The sequence below is a fragment of the Abrus precatorius genome, unplaced genomic scaffold (assembly GCF_003935025.1).
Source record: "Abrus precatorius isolate BTA unplaced genomic scaffold, Abrus_2018 Scaffold4, whole genome shotgun sequence".
In the NCBI taxonomy this organism is placed as follows: Eukaryota; Viridiplantae; Streptophyta; class Magnoliopsida; order Fabales; family Fabaceae; genus Abrus; species Abrus precatorius.
This window is the reverse complement of record NW_020874384.1, coordinates 20,400,688-20,424,302: the sequence shown is the minus strand read 5'-3', so window position 1 is coordinate 20,424,302 and position 23,615 is coordinate 20,400,688. Positions and strand designations below refer to the sequence as shown.

Genomic DNA, 23,615 nt, shown 5'->3' with positions numbered 1-23,615 from the left:
TTTAACTTAACTTTTTAATATATTATTTATTATCACTTAAAATTTATAAAAATTATGTAATTTTTACTCATTCATATTTTTAAATTAGTGTTTCTCTCTTAATTTTTTAATTTTTAATGAATTATAATAAAAAAATAAAAAGTTTGGTAGATGATAGTTCTTATCATTTTTTTTAACTGAACTTTATTATTTTTATGTCAAAATAATAATGTATTTTTATCATTTATTAACAACTTTTTTATTTTTAATTATTCATAATATTATTTTTTATATAGTACAAGTAATATATATATATATATATATATATTTAAATGGTTCTCGAAATTTATGTTGATGTAAAAATTATTATTTTTTCATTAAATCTACTTAACTTCGTCACAAATGTTTATAAAGTTATATTAAAAAATAATATTTTTTAATTTTAAATTAAAAATATATTATTTATAATAATAAATATTTTAAATTTATATTAATATATATATTTTATCATAAAAAATATTAATTTTAAATATATTAATTTAAATACAAAATTTGCTTTTTCTTCCATCTTCTTTCAAAACTCGTCCCAAATAATTCATAAGATGCTTTCTTAATTAGCTTGCAAACTATCAGTTTATTTAAATGTGCTTTTTTATGTTTTTATTTGTAGAAAGCGCCAAAGTTACCATTTTATCATGGATTACAGAGATCTATATACATTATGAGTCGATTGCGATGACAGAGGATAAATTGACATTGCCAGTTACAAGTGAATAGACAATATTGTAGTAAACAAGATTGTTCAAGGAGGTTAATGAATCTAATTTCTTACTGATGTAGATTAGTAAAGAAATTTTTTAATTCAAGCTAAGTTTAGGCTACATTGAATAAGATTGTTTTAGTTTGATGGAGTTGGTGATGAAGTGTGTTAGAGCTTTGATTGATTTATCTGAGTGTGATTATTGATATTTTAACAAAGGTGCTTTACGAAGGTAGGTGGAAACATCACATTGTTTTGGATTTTATAAGAGTTTTAGCATGTTGAATTGAATGTTTGGACATTTGGAATGGAAAATTTAGAAAGTGGACATTATGATGATCACTGCAATAATATTTATGGAAAGATGTTTGTTTAATTGGGATTTGACTTTTAAAAGTAAAAAAGTTATGTAAAATAAGAAAATAAAAAATATTTAATATTATTTTAAAATTATATATAAATTAATTTAATTTAAGTTAACAATAAATTAATTATTTATTTTTACATTCTACACATTTTTTACTGGAAGAACTAAATCCCATCTAAACTAAAGGCAGAGGTTCAATCAAGTTGAACACAAAAGGCCATTTAGGTCACACCATGGAAAAGCATGTTGCAATTTTATTGGAAGGGGCACTCGAAGGCAAAGAAGATAGAAACAGTTATGAAAAGATAGCCACGAGAGAGGAGGAAAGAGGGGCACGTTGAGGGAAAAAAACAAGGATGAGCTAAATGTTGAGGCTTTCATTCTTTCTTTCTCTTTTTTCATGAGAATTTGTTCTAACAATATGAAGGCAAATAGAAAAAAAGTTAGTATCATAATTATCATTGTTAACTAAGTTGAATGAAGATAATAGCAACGACTAATTAGTTAGACGATACAAAGTTAAAAGATAAAAATGCAGAAAAAAGCAAATAAAAAATAAATTTATTAATTTTGCATAAAAAATATAAAGAATAATAAAGTTCAAATTTTAAGTTAAAACAATATCTATTTAACATCTTAAAAAATATTCAACGTTAAAAAATTTACTATAGAAGATTATTTAATGTTAATTTAGAAAAAAAAGTTAAAAAAATTAAATACTAAATAGATAGCAAATTTATTATTACATAATATATATATATATATATATATATATATAATTGACTACACCTACTTTATTACTGAGTGTATTAAATTTTGAAACGTAACTTCATCTACTTATTACTTTATACATTAAAATTCAGAACATATAAAATCGTTCCCATTGACTTCACTTAATTACTTTGTATATTAAAATTTAAAACATATAATTGATGAATTAAAATAATATTTTATTCACACTTATTATGTTTGAATTGTATTTAAATAATATTTATTAGTATTGATGGTTATATTACGTTACAAACGTCATCATTTTACATACATACTATTTATTAGTATAAATAGTTTGAATTGTATTTAAAGAATATTTATTAGTATTGATGGTTATATTATGTTACAAACGGCAACATAAATATTTATACTATAAATTAGCTTAAATTATAGTTATTAAAATTAATTATAATATTTTTCATAATTTACAAATTAAAATTATTATTATATTTCAATATAATCTATATTTCATTATGTATTTCAAACACTAAAATATATTTTAAATTAAAAAAATTAAACTTACAAAATTATTAGTTTATAATAGATGTTATTAAATTAAATTTATAATAAAAGGCAAATTTACATATTTAAATTATTTTATTAATTAGTTTAATATAATTTTTTATTGTAATAGAAAATACTCAATTAGCTAAAAAATGAACGAATGCTTAAAAAAAATTATTAAGTAATGTCACAAGAATTAGTTTTTTTAATTATTAATTTATAATATATATTGTTAAATTAAATTTATAATAAAAGACAAGTATGAGTTGAATTAAATAAAAAAAGATCATAATACTAAAGTTTCAAATAATTTACAATTGTCTTTTTCATAATTATAATAATAGAAAATTATTATTTTTTAAATAATTATAATATTTTTCATAATTTATGATTTAAAATTATATCTGATTCGTAAGTTTGAAATAATTTATAATTTAATATATACTTCAAACACTAAAGTATGAGTTGAATTAAAAAAATACACTTATAAGATTATTACTTTTATTATAAATTGTTAAATTAAATTTATAATAAAAGATAAATTTACATATTAAATTATTTTATTAATTAGTTTATCATAATCTATATTTTAACATGTATTTCAAATATTAAAATATAATTTAAATAAAAAACATATTTATAAAAGTATTTATTTATATTATATATTGTTAAATTAAATTTCTAATCAAAATACAATTTTACATATTTAAATTATTTTATTAGATATTTCAATATAATCTATTTTTTAATATTTATTAACAATACTAAATTGTAATTTCAATTAAAAATACTACATTTATCAAATTATTAGTTTATAATATATATTGTTAAATTAAATTTCTAATAAAAAGACAAGTTTACAAATTTAAATTATTCTATTAATTGTGTTAATATAATATATAGTTTAATATATATTTAAAAAATTAAAACTTACTTTAAAATAAAAAAAATTATACTTACATAATTATTAGTTTATATTAGATCATACAACTTTTGAAAACTGCTCACATTTTTTTCTATTGTCATCTTTTTTTTTTGTATTTTACAATAATGTTACCTGTAAAAAATTATCTACCCATGTAAGTACATGTATTTTTGAGTTTGATATTTTTAGTTTGTTTCACTAAATTGTGTTATATATTTTAATTTAATTTTTTGAGCAAGCATAAAGCTGTATTTTTTTTAAATAATATTATGTATTGAATTTTATTTTTAACAGATTAATTTGTATCAAATCTGTTACTATTATTCATGCTTTTGTAAGAGAACAACAAGTTGCAATAAAGATAAATAAACTTTTCTTAACGATTTAAATTCAACAACAAATAATTATATCAAATCTATATCTCCAATTGTGGAAACACCAAACTAAAAAGAAGGAGAAAATTAATGTATAAATTATAAATTTGTAATGTATTGTTTAAATTTTTTAGATCATACAATAATTTATATTTGATATTTTCTTTTAGGTCGTAACTTGATGAAGATGAAGCATAAAATGGTGAATAAAAGACAATAACAAAAGATTTAGAAGATTAAATTATTTTTATTGTAATATTATATAAATACTTTTAACATCATGCAGACTTTAAAAAGTAAAATATAATCAAACATTTAAGTTTTTTATAAAATAATTTTGTTATCTTATTATATATATATATATATATATATCTTATTTTATTATTATATATATTATGTATTAACTTTGTTCTTAACATAAAATTTGTTTAAATTTTATATGTGACTCATAAATTTTATATTATATCAACATCTGTAATTTTAATTGATATAAAGATTAATTTGTATATTAAATAAAATTATTATTTTCTTTTAGTTTCTACCTAAATCTTAAATAATTTTTTTTTAACTACTATTTTTTTCTCTACTGCTATTATTTTATTTTTTTAAATAATTTAGTAGGAATTGACTTATCATAATTATATATAACTTATTAATGTAGATAATATTTTATTTATATTTTATATTATAATCATTACAATAACAAATTTATTTTTTTTAAATTATAAAATTAACAATATTTTTACTTAATAATTTTGTTGTAATTTTTTTTATAAAATGTTATAATGATGATAATGTTATATTGTAATTTTTTTAGTGTTATAATATATAGATAACCATGTTTTTTAATGGAAAAATTCTGTCAGTTTGTGGATTTAAAGTTAGTTTTCAGGATATAAATCAAAATACAGATATTATACGTAAAAATATTAATTTAATACAAATATTTTTTATTAATATAATTATTTATTATGTTATATTTTTAAAATTGTTATTTTTATTTTTAAAAAATATTTAAATTAAGTTTACTAAATATTAATTTTTTTATAAAATTATATGATATATCAAATATTAAATTACAAAGATAGACATATAAATATCACAAAAAAAATTATATTTAAAAGTAATTATCAAATCTTAAATATACTATATTTATATAAAAAATATATAAAAAATATTATATATAAAAAAGTATTTTATAATTTTCTTTAAGATAATTATATTTAATATAATAATTTTTTTATTATATTTATATTTTTTATATTTTAAAATAAATAAATTTAATAAAAATAAAATAAACCCGTGAAATGCATAAACATATTTACTAGTATTAGTAATACTAAATTACTTACACAGTCAAAGAATTTAATAGACAATATTAAATATTCAAACGAATAACTTCACTATAGTTGTTAAACTATTTTAATATTATAATTTATGTCCGTGGTGGCTTGAGTTGTCATGGTTGTTTAAATTAAGAAAATGAAGCAGAATTCACGCGCGAGGCACGTGGAGTGAGGCAGAAAAGGAATAAAAGGAGAGAGTAGCGACCAATTGTTTTCACTTAACTAATACACTTCCTCCTCCTCAGTCCTAACTAGTTTAACCCCACTGAGAGTGAAGCGCTTCTCAATGGACTCACTCTCTCTTCTCTGCACCGGAGCCCTACTAGCCGGCGGCCTCTACTGGTTTGTCTGCGTCCTCGGCCCCGCCGAGCAAAAGGGCAAACGGGCCACCGATCTGTCCGGCGGTTCAATCTCCGCCGAGAAAGTCCGCGACAACTACAAGCAGTACTGGTCCTTCTTCCGCCGCCCAAAGGAGATCGAAACCGCAGAGAAAGTCCCAGACTTTGTCGACACCTTCTACAATTTGGTAACTGACATTTACGAGTGGGGTTGGGGCCAGTCCTTCCATTTTTCACCCTCCATCCCAGGGAAATCCCACCGTGACGCCACGCGCCTCCACGAGGAGATGGCCGTCGATCTCATCGAAGTGAAACCCGGCGACAGAATCCTGGACGTGGGTTGTGGCGTGGGTGGGCCAATGCGTGCCATCGCGGCCCACTCGCGCGCCAACGTTGTTGGCATCACAATCAACGAGTACCAGGTGAACCGTGCGAGGTTGCACAACAGGAAAGCGGGTCTGGATTCGCTCTGCGAGGTCGTGTGCGGCAATTTCCTCCAGATGCCCTTCCCCGCTAACAGCTTCGACGGTGCGTACTCCATCGAGGCCACGTGTCACGCGCCAAAGCTCGAGGAAGTGTATGCGGAAATCTTTCGTGTTCTCAAGCCTGGGGCTCTCTACGTTTCCTACGAGTGGGTCACGACGGAAAAATATAGGCCCGAAAACCCTGAACACGTGGAGATTATTCAGGGGATTGAGAGAGGGGATGCGTTGCCTGGGCTCAGGAGCTACGCTGACATAGCCCAGACGGCTCGGAAGGTGGGCTTTGAGGTCGTTAAGGAGCGGGATCTGGCTAAGCCGCCGGCTCAGCCGTGGTGGAGCCGCTTGAAGATGGGTAGGATCGCCTACTGGCGGAACCACGTTGTTGTCACTGTTCTCGCCGCTTTAGGAATAGCGCCCAAAGGTACCGTCGATGTTCATGAGATGCTATTCAAGACCGCTGACTATTTGACTAGAGGGGGTGACACCGGCATTTTCACTCCGATGCATATGATCCTCTGCAGAAAACCCTATGACACTTGAGGTCGAGGAGCTTCGGGTACCATTGCAATAACCTAGCACCCTGTTTCCAGTATCTCTCTCTTTTTTTTTTTTTTATAATTTTTATTTTCTCTTGGATTTAACTTATTGTTATTACTATGAACTTGAAGTAATTTGGTTTTTGATATTTCTAATTTAGTTTTCTTTTTTAAAATTTTAATTCCTCTGCTGGGACGGTGGCCGTATTGATTGAACACTGAGAATGTCTCCTGATATATTTTGTTTCAATGGCATTTATTGAGTAGTAGCATAGAGTGAGCTTTTGATTGGAATGAATTGTCTGGTATAAGTATTTATTATGGTTATGGTGGGGGAATGAGATATGAATGAGGGTTTCTGGTGGTTGCATTAAAACCGAGAAAGAACGAAAGTACCTGACCTCCTTTATTTTTGGCGAATTGATTGATCCGCGAATCTCACGGATCAAAGTATCTGAAAATTTTCCGATTTATGGTGCTGGTTGTTAAGGACATTTTATTTTATTAGTGAATGAAATTATTAATTTAATTAATTTATGAATGGGTGTTGTCGTGGAACTGGACGAAGATCCGGACTCTGTAAAGTTGAAAAGGAGATGTTGAAAGTTTGCATACAAAGAGCACATGTTAGATGGATACATTAGCGTGTGATTAGGTGGCGACCACTAATGCTAGCTTTAGCCTGGTTGTACCGTAACGTGGTTATGTTCGAGCTTTCAGAGTCTGAATCTGGCTGGCCTTGAGGTGTGCTTCGCTGCTTTATTGGTTTTACTCTTGTCACTTTGTGCGTGGATTTTTACTCCAGAAGGCGACGGGCCACACGTACCGCGACATCTGTCCCCACTTGCTTTAGATCTGGCTATCGTTTTTAGTCACTCGTATCCTCTTCCCGTGACGCCAACAAACCACCCCCCTTCTCTTTTTCCTCTCCAGAATTGACTGGCACAACTTGTTAACATTGTGAATGGTCATAGTTCCTGGACCGCCCAAACGCAATCCTCTTTCGCAGCTTCAAAGCTTCGGTTTTAGCCGGTCGATTTATTTTTATAAAATAAAAATTATTTATGGTTAACTTTTTTATTTTAAAAGTGATTTAATACTACCCTTTTGTGGTACTTTTTGTTTCAAAAATTATTCTTTTATCCAGTGTAAGATAGAGTAGTCTTTCATACGATCAGTATTATCAAACTCATTTTAGTGGTTTTTTATTTAAAATGTCTTCTTTTCTCTTAATATAGTAAGAATATTTTATATATTATTTAAAATAGAAATAATAATAGACATACAAGAGTCACAATATATATTCTTCCAGTTAACCTTTTAAACCAGTATAGCATTAGAAGTGAACAAATTTTTATTGAACATTGTGTTTATCTGCATAAAAAAAATGATACATTTATTATATTTATTTTTTAAAAAATAATAATTCTTTAACCGGTCAGCTTCTTTCATTCCAATTAATACATGTTGGTTTTACACTTTGGAATCCTAAACATGGCTTTGCGGCTCCCAAAACACCATTTCAAACAAAACAATCAGCCACAGTTACTGTGGGCGGAATATGTAAGAAAGTATAGTTTTTCACACTCTTTTTACCAGTTACGTGTTGCTTTCCAGGTTTTAACCATGTAAGACTGAAAGACATTATTTATCATTAATTATAATCGTTTATACTTCTCCTATGCGTAAAACAGGACGATATAAAAACTTAAAATCTCAATGCATATAGATCATATTCAACTCATTAGTCTAGATTTATATGAAATAATTAGTTTAAAACTCTTCATTCGTAAGATTTATATTTACCCAGCCAATTATTCTATTATAAATTTTTTTTTTGAAATATTTAATTAAATTTAATTCATAAATTGTTAAATTAATTTATACATGATACGTATAAAATTTAATATTAGAGGCCACGGCTTTTCAAGTATAATAATACGCCATAACAAAAATATATACTTGCTATTATTTATTTGTTTTAAATTAAACTAAAATAAAAATAGTAATTACTTCCCTTTTTGATGGATTTTACAGAAAAAAATATGTAATTGCATAAAAATACTTATTTTAAATAGAAATTTAACCTTAAAGTAGTCATAAACTGCCTTTTATGTTTCTATATAATAAATAAACTTTGCCTTAGAAATAGTAACCTTTTAAATATAGTAACATATATTCACAATTAATTATTTGATTTTTTAATTATATTAAAAATATCACATTAAATTAATATACAGTTTTATTTAAATGTTCAATCGACTACAATAAAATAAATGTAAATCACAAACATTTCCCTTTTTTTTTGTCATGCACATATTAGACTTCAAAATATTCTGAGCCATGCCCCGAGATGGGCCGATTGCGTTTCACAGCGGCAAGTCATACAAGCCCATTTAAATGAAACAAACTTTTTTTATGACAAAAAAAAAAACTTTTTCTTTTCAATGTATTGTTGAAGTGGTGAAACAATATAATTATTAAAAATGAAATACAAGCAGTTTACTTGTTCCTTTTGGTGAAACGGGTCGCCGGAAAGAGCTTAATTCATCACGACAAAAAAACAAAAACAAAAAAAAAGCTTCATTCGGTGGTTTTTATAATTTAATTTCTAAAAAATATATATTTGACAATAAAAAACGATTATATTTTGAAAAACAATCTTTCACAAATGTGTACCAAACCTTTGCTTGGTGCTTTAAGACTCAAGAAAAATACCATTTTTATTAGCATTGAATATTATAGGGAATCTTTCATTTTCGAGTTTCACAGGTAGATGTCCGGTCTAGTTAATTAAAGTGTTAGAAATGCATGTTTTAACGCACTTTTAAATCCACGATTACGCTATAATATATATGTGTGCGTGTGAATCCTGTTTTAATAGGAGTTAATTTTTATAGAAAAATTAATCATAGCTTAAATTTAATACTTAAGTATAACATAAAAAATAAAATTATCTCTTAAAAATTGTTAAAAATAATTTTTTAAATATATTATGAACCCATCATAAGTCTATTTTATATAAAAATGTTTTTTTTAATCTACTTCACAATTTTTTTAATTATTTAATTTAGTTTATAAAAAAAATAATCTTATTTTAGCATTTTTGGAGATACTATTTTAAATAACATTTAAAAGCTGAAATTATCGACCACTTGCTTAAGTTTTAAGAAACTGATTTAAAAAATGTATAAAAAAATTTCTTTTGTTTGTCTATAATTATATGAAACACTTTTATTTTAAAAAGTAATTGTGATTTTAATTTTTCTAAAATCTATTCAAAATAACTTTTCAAAATAATCATAATTTTTTTTTCAAAAGCTTAAGCAAACTAACTGAAAAATTTTAAAAGTAAAGCAAATTTTCTTTTAAAAAGATTAAAATAAAAGGGTTTTTTTTTTTTTATAAGAAAGGGTTAAAAAACCCAAAACAAATAAACAAATCACAAGCTGTTAGCATCCATACTTGAAAAAGGGACAAGAAGATGGAAGAGTATCAAAATGAGATATAGGAGATAAATTAAGTCCTATCTTAGCTAGGCAATCAACACAATGATTAGCCTCTTTGTATACATGAATAAATTTAATAGACTTTAAAACTTTTATAATATTCCAAATTAAATGAAACAAAAGGTGAGAAAGTTGTTAGACATTCAAGATAAGGCTAATAGCCTTTTTAGAATCACTTTCTATTCAAATGATTGCCACCTTATGATTAATCACCAGCTGAATACCTTGAAGAATGCCCCATAGCTCAGTTGCATTAGGAGAACAAAACTCCATGCTACTATAAAAACTTGAAATGAATCTATCACAATTATCACGAAGCAAGCCCCCACAAGCAATAGCCCTATTGCCTTTAGATACAACTCCATCAACATTTAATTTCAGTTAGTCTAAAGGAGGATGAACCCATATCACTTTACCATAATCAAAGGCTAACTTAGATAAAGATTTGGCTTCGTCATTGCAGCAACAAAAGAAAAAATCAGTATCGTAAATATTTTTTTAAGCTAAATTGTTAAGAGGAACAACGAAGTTCTAGAATATAAATTCATTTCTATCATTCCAGAAGTTTGGACAGTGACAGCGAACAACATATTCTAGTTCTGAAAATTCATAATAGAAATACATGAAAAAATTGACAAAATCCAATCATACAAATCTTTACTAAGAAATTAAACCCATTGATTAGATAAAATAAAATAATACCAAAGTTTTTGAGCATAGAAGCAATCTCTCAAGATATGCATAATAGTTTCAAGACCTTCCCCACACCTAGAGCAAGTTAGAAAACCAGTCATACCACATCTAAATCTCTTATAATTAGTGAGTAATTTTTTATAGGCAAAGTTTCCAATGCAGAAAAGCAATTTTAAAAGAATCTTTTCATGTCCACACATTTTAAAACAAAATATGACCTTTCCAGGCCCATAGAGTTGTAAACAAAACAAAATAAACGGGCTTTGTACGTGTCAATGTAGACCAACCACATATCCTTGTTGCATCTAAATCAGTTACCTAATTCGACCAAATCTGCAACTGTTGATGGCACGTTGGATCTTCCAAGTTCAAAGAAGGGAGAGAGAGATAATTTCCTGAATGTCATTTATACATCAACTTTTGTTTGAACTTGGATACAGATCGTAATTTTGATGCCATATATTTTACACATAACATAACGTACATGCCTATCACGCCATGTGGCCAATTACATTTGTTTGCCGTACCTAATTAAAATGTAGCTGTAGTTCTGCACAGAACATGTTTCAAAACCAAGACAAAACCATTAAAAAAAATCTAACGAACAAATTTTCATTGCAATGAACAAATAATCAATTTGCTCAAACAATTATTGGATCCAATTGAAGAGGCCTTGGTGGAGCCATGGTTCTTCTCTTCCATAGATTAATCTCTTTTCGTGGCTTCAAATTAACCACACCCCCATGACAAACATCACCACCACCACCAACCAAAATTGGTGCAGAGAAAGGGATCATAACCTCTTCCTCTTCAGTATCACTCTCCACTCTATCTTCATCCGAATAGTAATCATTTTCCTCTTTTTCTGGCGCCACCTTCCAATCAAAATTAGCAAAAGCTTCACGTCCACTTGAAAACCGCCTCATCTGACTCACGTGCGGTGCATCCTTACTATACTGATGAGGCGCAGAAGTATCAGATTTTCTCCCCTCAGATTTCGGCTTCGCTCCATGGAACAACATCCTTTGAAACGTGGACACGCGCTTCTTTACCTCTCTGTCTTTGGTATTGTTGGCAACCTTCTTCGTCTCTTTTGGGATGGACATGCTCATGGCCCTTGCTTTTTTCATATGTTTCTTCTTGTGCTTGATCTGACCCATGCAGGAGATTTTTGGTGAAGTGGGTTCTTGATAATAAATTTCATCAATGCCATTGGTTCCTCTATCATGAGACTTTCTTCTAGCTTCGTCAGGAATCATGGATACAATAGGGCCTGAAAATCCCTTGCCGCCATGTGGTCTGAGCCACTTGATTGTGTTCTCTGGTCGTGATTTGTTATCCCTGCCAGGGCTGAATGGAGGGTTTTGAAACGTCACAGTGACTGCTGCCACTGCTTTTGGTAGTGCCTTCAAGAGTTTGTTCTTCAGCTTATGCTGTTTCTCCATGACGCAAGCGAGTTGTGAAAGATAAAGGGTTGGAATTTGGATATTATGTAGTTATAATGGGGTGGACTCGCTATATATATCTTGGATTGTTGAGGAAGGTTTAAGGGTGGAACTAGTACCTCTTATGAAAGGTTATGCTATTGGTGTTATTAAATGATTGATTTTGTCAAGAAAGGTGGGAAACGGAGAAAGGGTTTGGTCAAATAAAAACGTTGCGTGCCTTGGCCTTAAAAAGAAAAGGTTACTGGCTTCGGCCAATAAACGTAAGTCACATAGTAATAACTACCATTATTATTAATATTTTTAAGGTGCAAGATAACTACAATTATTTATTGTGAATGCGAAACAGCTTGTGGAATTCTTTTGGGTCATAATTGGAAAAAAACAGGTTGCAGTTAATGTAGCAGGGGGTCGTTTTGTCGTCAATTTGAGAGTAAGAAATAGGCTTTTATGGTTTAACAAAAATGTTTTTTTAATTTATTTATGAATGAGAAATTTTTATCTAATTATATAAAAATTGTAAGAACGCCAACATGGTTTTATATTTCTTACGTTTTAAAATAATTGTTCATTTTAAGATAATGTACAAGGTTAAGAAGTTTTTGAATACTCTTAATTTTAAAAATGTAACTGTAGTTTACTAAAATATTTTTGCTTCATTAATCTTTTAATTTTTTTTTCACTTAGTGGAGATATAGAGAAGTGTACAACAAAATGAAATTTTATAGATCTGTTCCAATTTGCGGAGTAAATTTTGTGGTGTCGTTTGGGCAATTGATTTCGCCTATTTCTGACTTGTTAAGTTTTGATCTAATCACTGAACGCGGCGTGTGGTTTTTAAATTATAAAATAAGATAGAAGAAGACAATGTTCAAGTAAAATAGGACAACTAGAGTCACTACATAAACGTGGATTTTATTATAAAATTGTTCGAAATCAGATTTCAAATTATTGGTTGTTGAAACTTGAAACGCGTTTAAACTTTTTATGCATAGTTTAAAATATGTAGTTAAAGTTAAAAAATATATTGTTAAAAAATTTATTATAATAACTTTTTATGCATACTTTAAAATATATTATAATAAAAAAATTTAAATGCTTATGAAATAAATATATCGATAAAAACAACAAACTAATAATTAATGTTATATGCGAAATTATCTTCTACTGTTTTACTACGACCTTTTTGGTGATTTAAATTATGGTTAGAATGGCATTATGTGTTTTGAGATTATTTCGCACCAGAATAATTACTCTAAGTGATACTTAATGTTGAACGTGGTGTGTTTTTAATGAATTTTCAATTCTTACGTCGTACGAAAAGTCAAATTAAAACAGACTCATTCAACTAGGGCATTATTTCGTTTTTCAGCCAATATTATTTTAACTGCTGCACTAGAGTTTTGTCACACACTAAACTCAGTCGCACTTCAGCTACATGTCCAAGATTGAAGAAAAGAACATTTGTACCAAGTACACATACATTGTATGTCTGGCTGTCAAATATCACGTTCACCGTACTTGAATCACAGGCTGTCACTTGGTATATAAAATGCATAACCTAAGTAAGCTAATTAATCAATAAATGATGCATTATCATTTTTAGAATATAATTACAAAAATCTTTGTCATACAATTTTTTATTTTAAAATAATGATATATCAGTTATTATTTAGTTTAGTTTAAACAACCGATATAAATAAGGTCAGAACAAATCTCTTGGCAAAAGGTAGGCTTTATCTTCAACTTCATTTATTTGGGGTTCATCTGAGAACTTATTTTGTATCGATTCTGAATTGCGTTAATAAATACATTTTTCTAATGTAGCTAAACAACACTTCAATACCACAAAAATAGTATTGTAGCTTGGCGCTCTAGTAGGAACAATGAAGTCACATTTTTTCAAAACAAAAAGAAAGGAATAATCCTGTTTTAATAAGGGTGACTTGTAGCGAAATTGTATTATTTTAATGTGAGGAGATATGCTTTTATTCATTTAGAATTTTCTTTATTGATATTCCTTAATGTAATACACGTAGACTTTATATGTACTAAAATCTGATTTACTGAGTGCATAGTTCAATTGACGGAGATTTTTTTAATTTTAATTTTTTTAGTCAAGGAATTCTTTTTAATTTAACTGGGCATTTCAATTCCGAATAAATTTCTGGCTGGGGTTTGTTACATGTAGTGATCCTATCCCAGCTCAACCCAAATTAATCGGAGGTTTAACGAGTAAATGACAACAGTGGTCGTAGAAAAAAAAAATAAAAATCCCAAATCAAAATGAGTTACAGATTTCCTTGTCTTGTTCGCGTCCACCTACAGGCTTTGAGTTCTCATTTTCTCTACTGTGATAAGATTTTACACTTTATACAATGACAGCTAATTGAGCACGTGCATATCCTTGTAAATCAGCAAATCATATAAGGTGAATTTGAACATTCTTATCTCCACGTGTGAATAATTGATATCCACGTCGTTCGTGGAACTTTATCCTGGAACAGTGTGAATAACGAGTCTGTGACAAGTAACTGCAAAATCATATTTTCAACGAAAAAGAAAAAGAATCTGCCAATAATATAAATATTTGATTGCTGCCTGATGGGTTTCTGAGTTTTGTGTTGTTGACTCTTATGGCAAATGTTGTTCGCTAACTCGATCTAGATTGCTTTATGTAGATAAAAAAAAAAGGTGGTTCCCTCTTCTTTCTAAACAAACCAAAATCTTTCGGCTGCACGAACCCAAACTCTGCTGAGAAGAAACAAGACACTAAACGAATTGACAGGACCCTAATCATAACTTACTCAAAATAATGATCAGGTGATGCATAATGCATTATTATGGCACAGAACTTATCCAATTTGGCATCAGATAACGTGCATACCATACCATGTACTGTTTCTTTTAGCCGAACCAGTCCATGACTTCTAAAGCAAAATTTAGCGGTTGAGAAAAAATAAATGGCCTCAGTAGTTTTAGTTATAATGATGAGTCAAGAAAGAAATTTGAAACCTTCAGACTCTGTCTCAGTCTCAGTTATGAATGCCCAAGATTGACCTTTTTTTTTTTATACAACCCCATATTGACTTCACACCTTACAAGTGTGACAAACTTGCAATTAGATAATAAGTACTCAATTGAATACCCTGTCCAGTAACATGAACAGGACCTATGCGCCTTTTCATTAATGAACATAAAATGTCTCCCATAAACTAAATTAACCATCATAGGATTCATGTTAATCAAATTGAAAAGAACTCCATCCAAGATCTTAACCCACTAAACCAAACATTCTACACCAGGACATAAATATGAATTAGAGCCTCTAAATTTAAAAAAAAATGACACGTGAATGATGTAAATGACACATTGGAAGTTGTCTTATTTAGCCCACACATTTGAATGATGAAGGTATTTCTACAAAGGGCGAGTGATAAATCCCCTGGCAACCATCTTATCCACCAATTCTTCGTGCTTTTTCAACTGTCCAGCCTTCCTCAGCTGCTCTAAGACCATTTCATAAACCGATAGATTTGGTTTTAGGCATTTTTCCTCAATCATCTCCTTCATTAGCTTGTAGGCGTTGTTCCAGTGTTTCATTTCACAAAACATCAAAATCAAAATCCGGTAAGTATTCACATTAGGTTCAACTTGATTCTCATCCATTTCCTTCTTCATTTTCAGAACCATATCTGTAGATTTTGAGGCAGCAAACATTCTCATCAATATATTATAAGTCAACGTGTTGGGCTGACACTTCAGTTCCTTCATTTTAGCATACATCCGATGCGCACCATTTACATCGTGTAACTTAGCAATGCACCCAAAAATCGAATTGAAAGTGGACGCATTAGGGGAAACCCCTTTCTTAACCATTAAATTGAGAGCCTTCACAGCTTCATCAAGATTTTCATCTCTACAATGACTCTCTATTATGAAATTATAGCTAATTGTATCAGCAGGACAACCGAGCCTCTTCATTTGATTGTAAACCTGCAAGACCTTCTCAGTCCGTCCAGCCTTGACATGAACCCGCATCAAACTATTAAAAGTAACAGCATTAGGATCACAACCTGCATCAATCATCTCTGAGAAAACATCATGCGCACGAGTGATTTGTCCGCACCGGCACAACGAGTCAATTACAATGCTATAAGAATAAACATTAGGCTTGATTCCAGCCATCTTCATGTCCCTGAACACCTCCTCAGCCTTCGATATATCACCGGCGCGGCACCACCCATGAACTAAGCTAGTGTACACCACAACATCAGGCTCAAACCTATTCTTAAGACTATCAAAAAACGATTGTGCTTCACTTGCTCTTCTCTTCCTACATAAACTACTAATCACAATTGAAAATGCAACCTTATCAGGCGTGCAACCATAGTCCTCCATACGATTAAAAGCGTGCACCGCCTCCGCAGCCAATCCGGCCCTCACGTATCTTCGGATGAGAACAGAGAACGTCTCAACGGTTATTTCAACGCCGCGAGCTTTCATCGAATCGATCAAGTGCCACGCTAAGTCGAAATGCCTAAGTTTTCCGGCGAGGTCGAGCATTTCGTTGTAGGGTTCAGGAGAAGAGGGGAAACCGTCGAGGGCTGTGGCCCAGTTGAAGAACGCCAGCGATTGGAGGAAAGGGATGCCGTGACGGACACCGCCGCATTTCTCGATGACTCGACGCGCGATGGAAGGAGAAAGCGCGTGGGTGGCGGAGATTCTAGAAAGATCGAAGGAGAGATCGGGTATAGTTAGGTTGGGAGAGGGGGGAGGGGCGTTAGGGTTAGAAATGGGGTTTCTGCAGTAGTGGTCTTTAATCGCGGCATGGAATTCGTCGACTATGAGGGTTTCTTCGGGAGTGGGATTATTAATGCTTTCACTGGTTTGGGAAGTCTCGCTTGTATCGTGTTGAAGAGGAGGTTCGGGAACTGAGGCTGAAGAAGAACAATATGGTCTGCAAGTACGGGGTAAGAGGGGTGAGAGAGTGCGGCGCAAGCGTGCTCTTGATATGCTGAAGGCCATGGATGGTGCTGTTCGGTAATGCAAGGTTCAAGGGAATCACTCGGGCTTCAGTTCAGCAACGCCGTGGTGCAGAGCTCACTTCGTGTCTGAACGTGACTTTGGTTATTGACAACGGCGGCGAATCAGAATGCCAATACACTGGCCCCGCCGGATTACTGATGTACCGCTCGTTTTTTTGTTAACGCGGGCCGTTTGTTAACTTAGGGAGAAGAATGTAATTGTGGACCAGGGCCGATACAAATGCATATTGGGCTTCCATAAAGAACGGAAGTTACTTTATGAAAACGAAAGGGAAGCTTGTCCACCAAAAAGAAAGTAAGAAAGAAAAACTTTTGCAATATTTTAAAAATATATATTTTCTTAATAAATAAATATTCAGGTAATTTTTAGTATACTCTTTTTTCAATGTTCGTAAAATTATTATGAATAAATTTATAAAAAAATATAAAATATATTTTGTTATTCACGTTTACTGAAAATAATTTATTTATTATCATGGTCTTGAAAAAAAATTATAAATTTTTCAATTAGTCACTCTAAAAGTTTTATAAAGATGTAATTTTTTTTATTTATGCATAAATTAATATTTCGAAACTTTATTTATTTTATTAATCATTAGAATTTATTCTTTTTAGCCTCAGGCTGCATACCATGGGCGTGGTCTGTGTCAGGAAGGTCAAAGTCAAAAGCAAAGGCAGGTGTCTTACAAGATACGAGCTCTACCTCTAAGAATAATGCTATGTATTTCTACCTTTTATTTTTTAATGAAAATATTTTTAAAATAATAAATATATGTATTTTAATTGAATTAAGAAAATATATAGGAACATATAGAAAACTAAAGTACATAACGTTCCAGCACATTCTTCAACACCCACAAATCTCCTTACTCTTTTCTATTGTTTTTTGGGACAGCTGAAAGAAAAGAACACCGTAACATTCCACTTTTTAAATTAAAGTAAAAAATGTTACTGTACTTTTATTAGAAAAGCACGTTACTGGTACTACAGTATGCACAACCACGAGGCGACAACGGCACAGCGCTACTGCATCCTGATTTTATATTTTAAATTTATTTACAAAACAAATAAAACAGAAGGTGCCGTGATATTAGCCCCGGGAAATATTTTATTAAGTAGAAGTAGGCACTGGAGTCAATGAAGTCGTGACAACATGATTCTGAGGACTTGTTTGTTTAACTTAACTCCGACTGGGTAAATCGTTGGTTAATCGTTTAGGGTTTTGGAGCGAATTCAATTCATCGATCTTTCAAGCAACAAGCATATGGCGAAAGGAAAGCATTCGCACGCACGGGCACAGGGGAAGAGATGGTCGATGTTCACGCTGGTTTTGTGGATGCTTCTCTTGCTCACACTTATCCTCGTCGTGCTCCTTGCTCTCGGGATCATTTATCTTCCAACTACCGATGACGATTCTCCAACCACGGATCTCAGTGCCTTCAGGCGCAAGACCTCTCAAAGGTGCTATGATATACATTTACTCTGTTCTGTTTGATTTCGATTTGCGTGCAAATTTGTTTAATCTTTCATGATTATTGCTTTGGGAAGTGGTGAGAGTTTGGTAGAAAAGCAGGAACAGTGGACGGAAATTCTCTCCTGGGAGCCGAGAGCTTTCGTCTATCACAATTTCCTGGTCAGTTTTCGTCATCTGCTTATGGATCTGCTTCTCCTCGTTTATTTATTCATTTATTATTTTTTTTACAAATTTTGTTGGAGATTGTTAGAAGTTAGTTTCTGCGAGTATTTTAAACTTTTGTTTGATGCGACACGGTGTTCTTGGCTCGTGAAATTTTGTTGAACCGTTGAGATCGGGCATATTTTGTTCCATTAATGTATGATTAAGTTGTTCAAGTATAGAATAGAGTTATGCATCTCTAATGCTGCGTCTGTGGCAAGGAAAATCGTAGAATTGCACTCGAAACTTCTGTAAGCAAGAGACTAGGCTCCGGGAAGACTCAATTATATTAAGATAGAGGTTCTTGTGGATAATTTATGATAACAGAAAATTCATGTGTTCATAGGTGGAACAAACTTTGCTATATCCTCCTCCTACTCTTTCTAATAATCCTCCTATTAATTTATAAAGTAAGTATTAAATGAAAAAATACATGTATTTATTATCTTGAAGACAAAATATATTTAATATTTTCTTTATTTAGTAATTAGGAGGATTTGTATGAAATATTGATTCTGCCTATTTTTGGAACAGTCCAAAGAAGAATGTGAATACTTGATTGAACTTGCCAAGCCTTATATGGTAAAATCAAGTGTTGTTGATAGCAAGACTGGAAAGAGTACAGAAAGCAGGTTTGACTTTGTATTATTTTGTTGTAAAGGATTCAATAATTGTTGATTGCATTTTTGTTCATATACTTTTTATGAGAATATTGGCAATGCATTATTCTAGATATCTCCTTCTTGTAGGGTTCGAACTAGTTCAGGAATGTTTCTGAAGAGAGGAAGGGACAAAATTGTCCAAAATATAGAAAAAAGAATTGCTGACTTTACCTTCATACCTGTAGGTATGAACTGTATCTCTTTCCTTTTATCTGATATTTTAATTAGTTTGATATGTTCAACAGTGCCACAAAAGGTATATATATGAATCGCTTGCATTTAACATTAAGCAGAACCATAATTTTTTATTAAATTACTTCAAAAGATTTGCATATAACATAATACCTAAAAATCATACTTAAGACGAACTTTCATGTTAACTGACGTGTTGGCCCATGGACCTATTGCCTGCATTTCCCTATTCAGAATGAGGGTTAAGGTTGGGAGGATGGATTTTGATAGGACTCGTGAAGTCAGGAAGTTATAGAGTTAGTTACAAACAGTTATAGAATTAATTAGATATAATTGGAGGGAGACGGACTTTCCTTAAAAAGTAAACGAGTAAGTGACCTGTGATAGGAGGAAATGTATTCAGATTTGTTAGCATTTTGGAACTAAGTTGTAGAAAGGGGAAACCCTTAGAGGAGAATTCTCTCCTCTTTGTTGTAATCTTCATCTCTCTCTCCAGATTCTTATACTCGATTTCTAGCTTCATAACAGATTATAACTGTTTTCAGCTCCATATATTATTATAGGCTATAGCAATAAAATAAAATTTTAAAGAATAGCATGATGATATTGTACCAGAAGGCAATTGATCAGTTCATAGGAGATAGAGAGAAACAGAGTACTTTAAAATGTTAGAAATTGCTGGTATTCTTCTTACATGGTCATGAGCCAGTTCATAATAAAATTTATTATTTAAATTAATGCAAGTGCTCTGAGAAACTGATTCCTGGCCTGTATTAGCACATTTATTTTTGGCTACAATCAGAGATCTATGACTTGTGGGAGGTCCTTGAAGGGAATGGAAAATGCAAGTGGTCCTGTTGGGGTTAGAACACAGGATTCTGCAGAACCCCATGGCTAGTTTTTATGGATACATTATGCTTCAATTCCTAAGTTGCTTTCAATACTTTGTATTTGTCAACATATTCTCTGTTTTCTAATAGCACTTCCTATCCATGGGTATGCTTGAGTGCTCAAAATTTGTACTCATTTACTTTCAATTAACTTAAAAATATTCAGAGAATGGAGAAGGACTTCAGATTCTTCACTATGAAGTAGGGCAAAAATATGAGCCTCACTATGATTACTTCCTTGATGAGTTCAACACTAAGAATGGAGGCCAACGTATTGCTACAGTTCTTATGTACCTGTAAGCTCTCATTCTCTTTCCAAATTATGGTCTTGCATTGTGCTTTCCAACGTTTTTTGGGTAGAAACCTTATGTTTCCCTTCATTTTTTTTTCTGCTACTTATGCAGTTCAGATGTTGAAGAAGGTGGTGAGACTATATTTCCTGCTGCCAAGGCAAATTTTAGTTCTGTGTCATGGTGGAATGATTTATCTGAATGTGGAAGAAAGGGTCTATCTGTGAAACCAAAAAGGGGTGATGCGCTGCTATTTTGGAGCATGAGGCCAGATGCTACTCTTGATCCATCTAGTTTACATGGTTAGAAACGGTTCAAAATTGTTACCGGATGTAATTGCAGACTTTGTCACTATAACATGTCAAGTTCACATTTATCCTTTTTTACCGCATTTAATCAAGAGCCATCTTTCTACATTTAGTCCATATATTTACTGCTTCTGTTATCCGCTGCATGCTTGCTCTATTTAGCCCTCTGGGAAAATTATAATAAGTATGGAGTGTGGACCATATGTTGAGAATATTCTTGCCAGGTCATTCCATCCTTTTTCCTTACCGCTGGAAATTAAAAGCCTCCTGACATTTTATTTTATATTCAATTTCGTTTGGTTCCAAGAAATCCTTGATTACTAAAGTTAATTAATTTATCTTTGCTTGCAGGTGGTTGCCCAGTAATTAGAGGAAATAAATGGTCTTCAACAAAGTGGATGCATCTTCATGAGTACAAGGTTTAGGCCATCAACTTTGCAGGTACTTTTAGAGACTAAGGACAAACCTCTTGTTCTGTTAAAATAGGGGTAAATAATTTAAAGATGAAAAATTCAAAGAGAAATTCATTTGTAAAATTTCCATTGCCAGCTAAGTTTGAATTCATGTCAAATATCTTAGTACGCATTTCTGTTATTAATGAAATTTTCTTTTGTTATCCAAAATTAAAATTTCAATGTATTAGTTTGAAAAATAATATTTTGAAGTGACCATTTTATTGGTTTTCTGTTGCTGTGATTAATCTGAAGTGCCCTGTTTTGTTTCACTAAAAACTTTACTATCCTTTTATTGTAAGCATATGCCTCACATCATCATATATACGAATGTGTCACACACTAGCCACGGGAGCACCTTACTGTGATTGGTGGACCATTGAACCTACTCAGTTAACATATTTACGTCAGATATATTGAGCACCTGATGGTTTTATATTTACAGGATTAATGTGGTACATGGTTTGTATTTCATTGCATCTTGAATTGAAGAAACACAGGTTCCATGCATTCCTATTCACACCTTATGCTACTTAGTGATGTTTTCCATTGCTCAGGTATGCCAGCATTTTCTTCATATGTTGAATAAACACATCGGCTTCCCTTGCTAATGGATAGTTAATTTGGCATTGCCATGGGAAAAAGGAGTACCTTCAGGTAATGATCCGAATTGATATATCTGTTGGTCTTATAGAGTTTTTATGTCTTTAGGAAAGAGGCTTACTCGGAAAAGATGTGTTAGAGTACAGGTAGAGATACATTTGTAATTTAACATACTGAAAGGCTAGTATATTGATCATAATTAACTTTTTGAGAATGCGCTATGTTTCACAAAAGAAAGTAAAACACATTTGGAGAAGTAATCAAATTTAGTTTGTGCAAAATCCTCTTTTTTCCTACGTTCTTGGTGTATTTTTTTTTTATCATAAATCATGTGTTGTTTCTTCCTTTGAAAAGTGTCTTTCAGTCATTATTATTATTGTTGTAAATGCCATTTGCTAATAAGACCGTGTGATTTATAACAATGATTAAAATTAAATTTATGATGTTTTAAAGTTATAGCATTTATTTAAGCATATTCCCTTACTTTCATTTTTATTATGGAATTTATTTTTTAAAGTTGATATTATTTTAAGTATGATTAAATCGTAGGGTGTCTTGCTGTTATCAATCCTTTTCTGTTTTTTATGCCCTTTGGTTCCCTGGATTTCACTTTTGGTTTATTTGCATGAGAAAATAAAGGTAGGGTTAGGCTTAAGGCAACGGGTTAGATAATGAGCTTCAGCCATTCCATTTTGATTCTTATCAGTCTCAGCAACTGAAAATAAGTGTAAAGAGGGCAACCTGGAAAGATATCATCTCAAAAATTGAGGGATTATAAAGGAGATATTGTACAAATTCGTTTCGGTTTTGATAAGCAATCACCCAATATCATGGGCTGATAGTAGGAGACTTCAACCATTGGACAGACCAAAAATTTTTTTCTCTAGTGGATAATCTTCATTTATCCCCTGATAAACTTGATTAGTCATTGATCGATATTACAAATGCCAATTTTTTTAGGGGCATAGCAAAAAAAAAATAAAAAAATAAAAAAAAATAAATAAATAAATATATATATATATATAATTTTTATTAAAAATCACGTTGAAATGCGTTGAAAATCATCAAGAGGTGCATAAATAACATTTGTTTTAAATTATTCTATTTTTAATACTTTAACTAGTGTCTTAATGGCTATTATTGTGATTAAATGTATACATGCATGATATTTATAGTAAATTTCTTATTTTAGAAGAATTAAATCTAAAATTTTTGGCCAGGACGAAACATGAGGGAAATGAAATGATATTGTTTTGTTGTTAAAAAATTCGAGAAAAAAAATGGAATAAAATGAAATTAATGAAGAAAAGGAAAAAATTTATTTTATTTATATTTTATAGAATTTCTAATAAATGAAATGAAATTGATTGTTTATTCAAACTATTGCGATAGTTTTGCTACACTATTTTATATTTACGTAACATTCCATCCGCTTAGCATTTCTAATCCTGGAACATGTTTATTTT

At 30.8% G+C, this 23,615-nt stretch overlaps 4 protein-coding genes across 5 annotated transcripts; 2 read left to right on the top strand and 2 right to left on the bottom strand.

The window, feature by feature from the left end:
- The first annotated feature begins 5,248 nt into the window (after window positions 1–5,248).
- On the top strand, window positions 5,249–6,711 carry LOC113864936 (24-methylenesterol C-methyltransferase 2). The gene has a single exon (XM_027499188.1). The coding sequence runs from the start codon at window positions 5,313–5,315 to the stop codon at window positions 6,384–6,386; it is 1,074 nt and encodes a 357-aa protein (XP_027354989.1). The 5' UTR covers window positions 5,249–5,312; the 3' UTR covers window positions 6,387–6,711.
- A 4,056-nt stretch (window positions 6,712–10,767) lies between these two features.
- LOC113865832 (uncharacterized protein At1g76070-like) lies at window positions 10,768–12,072 on the bottom strand. The gene has a single exon (XM_027500606.1). The coding sequence runs from the start codon at window positions 12,027–12,029 to the stop codon at window positions 11,226–11,228; it is 804 nt and encodes a 267-aa protein (XP_027356407.1). The 5' UTR covers window positions 12,030–12,072; the 3' UTR covers window positions 10,768–11,225.
- Window positions 12,073–15,251: 3,179 nt separating this feature from the next.
- LOC113865521 (pentatricopeptide repeat-containing protein At1g20300, mitochondrial) lies at window positions 15,252–17,280 on the bottom strand. Its single transcript, XM_027500126.1, has one exon. The coding sequence runs from the start codon at window positions 17,055–17,057 to the stop codon at window positions 15,450–15,452; it is 1,608 nt and encodes a 535-aa protein (XP_027355927.1). The 5' UTR covers window positions 17,058–17,280; the 3' UTR covers window positions 15,252–15,449.
- A 795-nt stretch (window positions 17,281–18,075) lies between these two features.
- Window positions 18,076–23,111, top strand: LOC113864664 (probable prolyl 4-hydroxylase 3). Of its 2 annotated transcripts, XR_003504896.1 has the most exons (11): window positions 18,076–18,222; window positions 18,296–18,538; window positions 18,626–18,710; window positions 19,287–19,384; window positions 19,502–19,599; window positions 20,663–20,792; window positions 20,901–21,088; window positions 21,446–21,535; window positions 21,992–22,103; window positions 22,258–22,295; window positions 22,789–22,970. XR_003504896.1 is itself a non-coding variant. In XM_027498642.1 (9 exons), exons 1-8 carry the CDS (start codon window positions 18,215–18,217, stop codon window positions 21,517–21,519), a joined length of 924 nt encoding a protein of 307 aa, XP_027354443.1. In that variant the 5' UTR covers window positions 18,076–18,214; the 3' UTR covers window positions 21,520–21,535; window positions 21,992–23,111. The 2 variants fall into 2 exon arrangements, 1 of the variants encoding a protein (XP_027354443.1); XM_027498642.1 differs by having other exon boundaries at window positions 21,992–23,111.
- Window positions 23,112–23,615: the final 504 nt, after the last annotated feature.